This window comes from Poecilia latipinna, unplaced genomic scaffold (assembly GCF_001443285.1).
Source record: "Poecilia latipinna isolate Pla-1442-1.1 unplaced genomic scaffold, P_latipinna-1.0 Scaffold1534, whole genome shotgun sequence".
NCBI classification, from domain to species: Eukaryota; Metazoa; Chordata; class Actinopteri; order Cyprinodontiformes; family Poeciliidae; genus Poecilia; species Poecilia latipinna.
Genome location: NW_015114150.1, coordinates 100,436 through 108,598, shown reverse-complemented (window position 1 = coordinate 108,598; position 8,163 = coordinate 100,436). Strand labels below are relative to the sequence as shown.

Genomic DNA, 8,163 nt, shown 5'->3' with positions numbered 1-8,163 from the left:
AGGGATGTGTGGTGACTAGATCTAAGCTTTAGGTTTGAAGGGTAATCTAATTGCACTTCAAACCCAGTTAAAAAGTCACAGGACATGAACCGTCATTCTGACGTTTCTCTGTTCTGAAAATCGAATTTGTCCAATTTCATATCGCTGGACTAATTGTACGCTTAACCAGGGGAGCTGCTTGAAATGCGTCCGACAAACAATAAACAATGAGCGGCCGGCCGCAGCAACCACAGTAAAGAGGCCTGAAGGACATTGTAGTGGCAGCCATGCTGCAAGCGCACTAAAATTAGACTGAGATTCTTTGGCGTGGCTCGTTTATTTACGCCCACCGTTCGAGTCGTGTCGAAAAACCCACCAACTTCAGTTTTCCTTTCAATCTGAAATGTGTTCAGCTGCCAGAGAATGAGTCTGTAAGCTCGTCGTGGGAGTAGCAGGCCCGGCTGACCCTGTTTTTAGCACAGGAATCTAATGGAAGGAATGGAACTGGTCAGTGTTTTTGCTCAGAGTTTAAAAAAAAAAAAAAAAAAAAAAAGGCTTAAAAGGGTTGTAGCCTGATGACCAGCACTGGAAATAAAAAGGCTGAAAGCATTGTGTGAAATGTAGCTGTTTGTTAGAGCGAATTGCAGGCCTGCAGCAATTTTAAACCTAAAAATAGGCAATTCTATTAGAGAAATGAAAGGAGAGTCAGAAAAAGAAGACAGATTATCTATGTAGGAGTAATTCTTTAAAATTTGACAGCAAAAATGAAAAGAAAATAACAGAAGCTATGAGTGTCTAGTATTCTTAGCTGTCGTGTCAACACTAGCACAATTGGTGTTGTGCCACTGCTTTGAAAAAAAAATAATGGGATCATTAGCAGCGGCTTGCATGGACACGTCTCCTCTTTCAGCCTGTGTTCGGATGGGGGTGGGGGATTTTAAGGGTAAAAGGGGGCAGAGGTGTTATATTTTTATATACCATGTGGTCTGCTGCATGCCTGACAGCCACAAAGTGGGACTTGTGTGCCTTCTGCAGTCAAAAGAGAGACACCAACAGGACGCCCGCTTGTTAAGCAACAAACAAGACCATCGACTGACATGGATTCAAACACCGAAAACTCCTGGAAAAGCTTCGGGGCAGAAGTCAACTTGGAAAAGCTGCAGAAGGTAGCGGCGGAGTTGATTCTCCCGGGCAGATTCATCCTCAGACCTCTGAGCGCCGCTCTGGAGTTGGTGACCCGCCTGCTGGCCTGGGTTTTAGGATGCAGCCTGGTCCGGAGGCATTTCCACCTCATGCTGTCGGGGCTGGTCCTCTTTGGGCCTCTGCTGAGCTTCTGGGTGTCCAGGTACAGCATCTTCGCCAACGGCAACCACTACCTGTACAGGTGAGAGCTTTCAGCGACAAAAAGTGATTAGCTTTGGGTTCTAATGCGGGTGATTTATGGGGACTGATGGATATGAAATGCTTTTACATGAAAGCTGTATTGGCTGAGAAGCAAGTTGATGAAAAACAGGGAAAATTCTTGATGCATGAAGACTGACGAATGGAATATGACAAAAACACTCAAGAGTGTATAAGAGGGTGAAACTAAAATTGTAACTTGGTAATTCCAGTTATAAGGAATAATATTCATGCCGAGAACATTGATTTGTATTCAAATCGAATGATTAACCTTCAACAGTGGCGTCCCCAAGGGGTGGATTAACGGGGGCCATGACCACCCCACTGCCCCCTCATAGAATCATGTTAAATCATGACATAAATGAATCCCCTTCTTTTCTGGGGCTAGCAAGCCTTAATTATTAACAATAATCTTACACTTACTGTATATTGATACTTATTTACATATTTTACATTTTAAATTTACAGATGAATTACTATAAAGTCTGTTTTTGTCCAAATCCAGGGAAGTTAAAATGGCCTCTGCACAAAGTAAGGCTACTTATTGGCAGAATAGTAGTTGAGATTCATTTATTGTTTTATAACATTGGCCTGTCATAATATATTTGTGCTACTCCTTTATATTTCATTATCTTTAATCACTTTGTGTTTCCTTCAAAGATCAGATGGCAAAGGGTAATAACTCTGCCCTACTCTGCTTCTCACTTAGTGTTTGAATAATCTCATTTTGACACCAGATCAATTTCTAGATGCAAGACATTTATTTTATCTTTACAATTTTTTTGCCTTTTCATCTGAAACCTGGAATAATTTGGAGTGTCCTGGGCAGGTAAGTTTATGTTTTCATGCTATTTTACAGACTTTTGAACCATATGTTTTCCTCTCCGTGTTACAGGAAGTTCCTCAGGTCTACTTGGGGCTGGACCTGCATCCTCACAGGCTCCTTTGTCTCCCTCCTCTCCTTCTCGGCCCGCCGCTCCGTCTCCCTCACCCTGCGCCACCTCTCTCGGATCGGCCTCGCTGGTCTGCTGTGGTGGGGCTGCCGGCGCCTTCTGACCCTGCTGGAGGACGCAGCCGGCGCCTGCTACGAACCTCTGGCGCCTGCCCAGGACGCCCACGGCTCCCCCGCCCCGGGGCAGCCTCTGCTGCTCCTGCATGAAAACCAGAGCAAGGCATCGTGCCTCAAGGCCAACATGATGTGGAGAGGGTACGAAGTGTCGCAGGAAACGCTCGTCCTCTGCCTGTGCTGCCTGCTGCTTGTGGAGGAACTGTCCGTATTCGGTCGCCACCTGGCGCAGGAGAGGCATCTTCATAGGTCCCCCAGCTCTCCATTGGGAGCCCTCTTCCTCCTCTGTGTAGTTCTACTCATCATATGGATGGTCCTGCTCCTGTGTGTGCTGGCATACTTCCCTGCGTGGCCGTCTCAGCAGCTGGGAGGAGCTCTGGGCTACCTGGGGTGGAGGGGCCTCTATCAGGGATGGTACCGGCTCACGCCCAGTCAGGGGTCCCCTGGTTTACCCGGAGAGGGCCTCTTCACCGGCACAGACTCTGATAAACACTCCCAGTAGATGAGAGGGGCAGTATTGTGTATTTTATAGGTACAATGTGCCATTTTATAGCACAATCAAGTAACTATTATCTTCAGCTGTTATAAAAATGATACATCAAATATAACTTCGAAGAAACTTGACTTCACAATTGAACATCTTGAAATTGGGTCTCTGTCTCTTTAAGAAGCTCCTGCCACCTTCAGGAAGTCACCAACAACTTTACACCATTTTCCCATCTACAGTTGTTCCTTAGAGCGCTTCACAAGCTCAGCAGACGCTCAGGTGTTCGCTTATTGCTGCTGGCTCTGGGAGGCAGAGGCTCGGCTGCACCTCCAGTTAGTAGCTGCGTTGAAAATGCGCCGGTTGGCGAGAGCAAATGTTTTTGCTTTTTGAGTGGTTGCCATGGGAGACTAAAGGAATCAAAGCATAGAACAACATAGAAATAAAAAAAAAGCCAATTTTACGCAACACTGCCCCTTTAAGTTTGTTCAAATTAATCAGCAGAACACTTGTAAGAATCCTGTTGCTTTATTTTTTTTGTAATCTGAAACAACATGCATGCAGCGCTCTGAGAGAACGTCATCTCTGCCAGGACGTGTGTGTTTTGGAATTCAATCAGTGTCACAGAACAGTAGCTTGTCTAAAAAAAACAGCAAAAAAAACAAAGAAGAAAAAAAAGCTGGTCTCAGTAGATGAGAGCTTTTCCATCTCCTCTGGGCTTCTTAATCTTGTCGTAGTTCTTGTTAATGATGTCAAACAGCACCGCCTGAGGGGCGAGAAAGAGAGAGAGAGAGAGAAACAGCAGGATGAAATGATTACGAGGGAGACATGAGACCCGAGTGAGCCGTCTTCATTGCCAGCGTCAAACACGGTAGGACAAAGACCAAAGGGGCGAGAAGCATGGGTTATTGGATGGGATATGGCGCGCTAATCAGTTTAAACACAAGCAAAGCAATTCGTTTAATTGCCTTCCTATTAACAGGGGCACCACTGAGCCACTGCCCCGCTGCTCGGACGCAGCTGGAATCGTTTACATGCTGGATATCTGATTCGAAACACAGCAGATGGCCGTGTCCTCTTTAATACATGTGATTTACAACTTTTTTCTAATCAGTCTGACAACAGCGTGGAGGTATGGCGTCTTACGTATGTGTTGCGGATGTCCAAGACCACCAAGCGAAGCTCTCTGTACTGATACTGGTCCAGCTCGTGAACCAGCTGTCTGTAGTCTCCCTGTGACAGAAAGGAGGAGTGAAATAAAAAAAAATAAAAAATTGAGAGAGAGAGTGCATGCTGGATTTAAGTTGAAGTTGTTCACATTTTGTCATGTTGCAACCACATGATTGTAAAGGTCTCTGGCTGATAAACGTGACGGTTACTGACCACATGGGGTTGCTTGGAGGCCTTGGCCACAGCGTCGCCTCGCTCACTGTAATACCTGGTGCAACAAACACAAGAGGAGCTGCTCACTAAAGGTTACCGGCCTCAGCGTGTCATAATTTAACCAGTAGAAACAAGTAACAAAGATGGAGCAGAAGACTGAAAGGTGACAACCGAGCTTCTGGCAGAGTGCTTGGCTGAAACATTGAATGTTGTCATGAAGAAAAACTGTTTTTTGCCTTAGCAGAGATGATTTGCTCCATTGTGTATTCACACAGAATGTGTTACAAATAAAGAACAAAGCTTCACACTTTAAAAAAAAAAATGCCATGGTTTTTGTTCTTTTGGACTGTGATAAACTTCTTAAGGTCTGGTTGTCCATAAAAGATTAGCAGCAGGCTAACACAGAAGGCCTTTTTGGTTTTTACATTCTGATTCAGTATTTGCAGATTTTTCTGTGTAATGCAACTCAAAATTATTTGCAGAAAAATCTGCGTATATTTAAAATGTATATCTAGAATATTCTCAAGAAAGTGCAGCTATGGAAGCAGAAGTACTAAGGCACAATGCTACTTGACATTCTATTGGCTGATGTATACAAACCAGCCAATCCAGGAGCACCATTTATTTTCCTGGCTGCTGATTGGCTAAGAGCAGAGACAAGGAAGACTGTAGGTATTAGCTTATACAGTAGAGCTAAGACAGTTTCCATGGTGTGTATGTATGCTTATTAAGGTATATTTAGAGTGTTAATTATTAAAATAGGAAGTTACAAGCGTTTTTTAAAGGGGTGTCCCAAGTATTTAGGAACTTGAACTATTGACAGGCATTGTGGTCTGTTGCCCCTACAAACACAGGGAGTAAACAGGGATAATTATTGATTTTCAGAAAATCTTTGGCTAAAAAACTTTCACTTTTACACTTTACTCAGATTCATACGAGTTTAAATCAAAGCTCAGGGTATCAGAAATGCTACCCAACAGACAACCCGATAGCCCTTGTTGTGTTCCCCTCCATCTGTTGATGTAAAGTACATATTTGCAGTCGCAAACTCAGAACTGACGAGTGAGAATGAAAAGGACCAGAGACAGAAGTTAAACCAGCTCCTTCTCATCTTTGGCCAAAAACCCGGCTTGCATTAGCTGGCGCTTACTTTGAAATCTGAGTCTGGAATGCTTCGATCTTGGTGCGCGTGTTGGTCAACAGCTCAAACACTTTCTCCTGTTAACGAGATCGAACGTTGAAAGTTCAGCTCCAGATCGTTCCAACAGCGTTAAAGCACGTCTACGTTTTACCAGCAGATTTTTAATAGTTACCAACCTGTACGGCCACTCCAAAGTTGTTGCCATCTTCAATCCTGGGGATCTGCAACTGCACCCACATTGACACCTGACAGGAAACATCGTCCGACTCGTTAATTAGGTCTAACAGATCTGCAGGAGGTAACCGGAAAGACTAAAACGATAGACTGACCGTGTTGAGCTTCTCCTTCAGAGTCTGGATCTCGGGTTTGACCTCATTCAAGAGACTCTCCACTCTCTCGTTGCTGCAGATGGGACCACAAGGAGGCCCTAGAGGACACGGAGTCACACATGCATACTTTAGAGAGGCAGAATTAGAGCCGTTTTCTGAATTAATTTAGTTTTGTTCGTTGTTCTAATCAGCAGGGCCTTGGTAAAGTACCCATCCCCTTTACATTTCCTTTTTCTTTCACTTCCTAATTCTGCTCTACTTTTGTTTTGGCCTGTCACATGATACCCCCACGAAACACATTGAAGTCTGTAGCTGTAATGTGAGAAAACGCAAACAGGCTCATGTGTTATGAATGCTTTAGCAAGGCGACGTGATTGGTGTTGGGAAACAGCTCCTCTTTGTTCCGGTTTTACCTGAATCCTCCTCCTCTTTATCGCTGTCTTTGTCCTTCTTCCCTTCCTTCGCCTCTTTCTGCAACACGAGAACAAAAAGTCTCTTGACAAGAGTTTTTCACCGATTGTCTGCTTAACAGCTTATTCAGGTGCGCTTTATGACTATTTAAAATGAACATGTGCCAACATTTAAAAACATTCGAAAATAAAGCTTCCTTCCAAAACTTAGCAGACTGATCATTTTCACTTAATCCCCTGAAAAATATCGACATCAAATATGTTACAGATAGGATGTAATATTTATTTTTATGTAAGGATATTTATTTTTGTTTAATTTATATGTGAACACCTCTTGTGGGAGTTATTCTGCCAAATAAAAATATTGAAGGGGATTATGCATCATCTGAAACAAAAGGCCCACACATCTTTTGGTCAATGAAAGTCCTGGAGAGATTTGTTGCCATGGTAGCCAAGAAATCATTTTCAGTGCCGTACTTAAAAGGTAAAAACACTGAGCTAATGAGCTTGAAGTGAGACATAAAAAAAAGAAAAACAACAAAACCCCCCCGTTATATTTGTGTTATTTAATCCAGGTCAGAGCTGGACACAATTTTTGTTCAGGACCGACCTCCTCCTTCTTCTTGCGCTTGGCCTCCTCTTTGGCCGGGTCTGGGATTGGGATGTCCAGTGGTGCCTTCAGGGAAGCCAGGTCATCGCAGCTGAAAGATGTCTGCCATAACAATAAAAACCCCAAAAGGTGTGATGTTTTTTCATAAAATACACCATGAATGTTTTTGGTTTCACTTCTAAGAACTTGTGATGAGAAGAGGGGAGGGGGGGAGGAAGGGAGTTCCTCCTACCTTCAGGAGCATCTGCAGCTGTTCAATCTTCTCAGGAAAAAATTTGGACAGCAACTGCTCTGCCTGTTAAAAACAATTCACGTCAATACAAACACTCAAAAATCCAAATATTTAAAAAAATATTTTAAAAATAAAACATCACCTCTTTGGAAAGGTTTTGACAGAAGTCATCCACCTGAAACAAAAATATCACTTTAGAGCTTTTACAGTGACAGCCTGCAGCCTGCTCGGATTATATTTCTCGACGCAATGCTACTGTAGGCCGTGAAGCTAACCTGAGCCTTCACCTGACCTGACCCCAGCCCTAATGTCTGCCTGCTAATCAAAGCCAACACACAGCTGCCCCCCTCCCCCCGAGCCCACCTGCTAGCATCACTACCTCTCCGTCCAGGTGTTTTAAAGAGACAGCGCGTTTGAAACTGCTCTGATTAACATCTCATGCTAGCCGCGGAGCTCACCTGTTTCTTCGACTCGAGTTGAATACCCGGAGAAGCCATGTCCGCTCTGCAGATGAAAACTTATTTTAATAGACTTATAAAAGAATGATTAAGCTTTGGCAAAAGCGATTGAGAAAAGGGAAAATACGCGTTTTTCACTGTGAAACTCGACGCCGTGCAGAACACGGAAAGTGTTCAGAGTTACTCAGCATAAAGAGCGAAAATGAAAGTAGAAGGGTTTTTTGTGACAACGCCGTACTTTCCCCCACTTCGCTGCGAGCGGTCGCGGTGAATTGTGGGCATTGTAGTTTTAAGCCACTCCACCGCTACTCTTGCCAGAACAAGTGGTCCTGACAGGAAAAGCTATTAACCTCCTGACTACCAGTAGTTCATTTTTGTCCTCTGTAGAGGACATTTCTAAACTTGAATATCTCCCACCCCCTGCATTCTACTGAATTAATTCCTTTTGGTATCTGGAGAGGACATTGTTGAGAAAATAAATTTAAAATAAGCTAGTTTTAAAACTTAACATGTCTTGATTCAAATGGCCTAAATTGTGGTTTTAAATCAGTGACTTATTCTGGCCTATTGACCTTAATTTAACTGTAGTTACAGCGGATGGTTTGCTGGGATCGTTTGAATTGCCTTTTGTCTGTGAGAAAACAATACAGTGGAAGTTCCAGCTTTTCAC

General features: G+C 43.6%; 2 protein-coding genes across 2 annotated transcripts; one reads left to right on the top strand and one right to left on the bottom strand.

The window, feature by feature from the left end:
- Positions 1–850: 850 nt before the first annotated feature.
- On the top strand, positions 851–3,580 carry fitm1 (fat storage inducing transmembrane protein 1). Its single transcript, XM_015058331.1, has 2 exons — positions 851–1,363; positions 2,276–3,580. Exons 1-2 carry the CDS (start codon positions 1,077–1,079, stop codon positions 2,946–2,948), a joined length of 960 nt encoding a protein of 319 aa, XP_014913817.1. The 5' UTR covers positions 851–1,076; the 3' UTR covers positions 2,949–3,580.
- psme1 (proteasome activator subunit 1) lies at positions 3,443–7,647 on the bottom strand. The gene is made up of 11 exons (XM_015058333.1): positions 7,494–7,647; positions 7,178–7,210; positions 7,036–7,098; positions 6,804–6,905; positions 6,197–6,254; positions 5,784–5,881; positions 5,631–5,699; positions 5,464–5,531; positions 4,314–4,368; positions 4,077–4,163; positions 3,443–3,696 (listed from the first exon to the last, which is right to left on the bottom strand). Exons 1-11 carry the CDS (start codon positions 7,530–7,532, stop codon positions 3,616–3,618), a joined length of 753 nt encoding a protein of 250 aa, XP_014913819.1. The 5' UTR covers positions 7,533–7,647; the 3' UTR covers positions 3,443–3,615.
- Between the last annotated feature and the right edge of the window lie 516 nt (positions 7,648–8,163).

Coding starts and splice junctions, on each gene's coding strand:
- fitm1 (XM_015058331.1), top strand. CDS start 1,077: ATGGATTCAAACACCGAAAACTCCTGGAAAAGCTTCGGGGCAGAAGTC. Junction 1,364..2,275: donor GGCAACCACTACCTGTACAG/GTGAGAGCTTTC, acceptor TCCGTGTTACAG/GAAGTTCCTCAGGTCTACTT.
- psme1 (XM_015058333.1), bottom strand. CDS start 7,532: ATGGCTTCTCCGGGTATTCAACTCGAGTCGAAGAAACAG. Junction 7,211..7,493: donor AACTCGAGTCGAAGAAACAG/GTGAGCTCCGCG, acceptor TTTTTGTTTCAG/GTGGATGACTTCTGTCAAAA. Junction 5,700..5,783: donor TGAAGGAGAAGCTCAACACG/GTCAGTCTATCG, acceptor GTTTCCTGTCAG/GTGTCAATGTGGGTGCAGTT.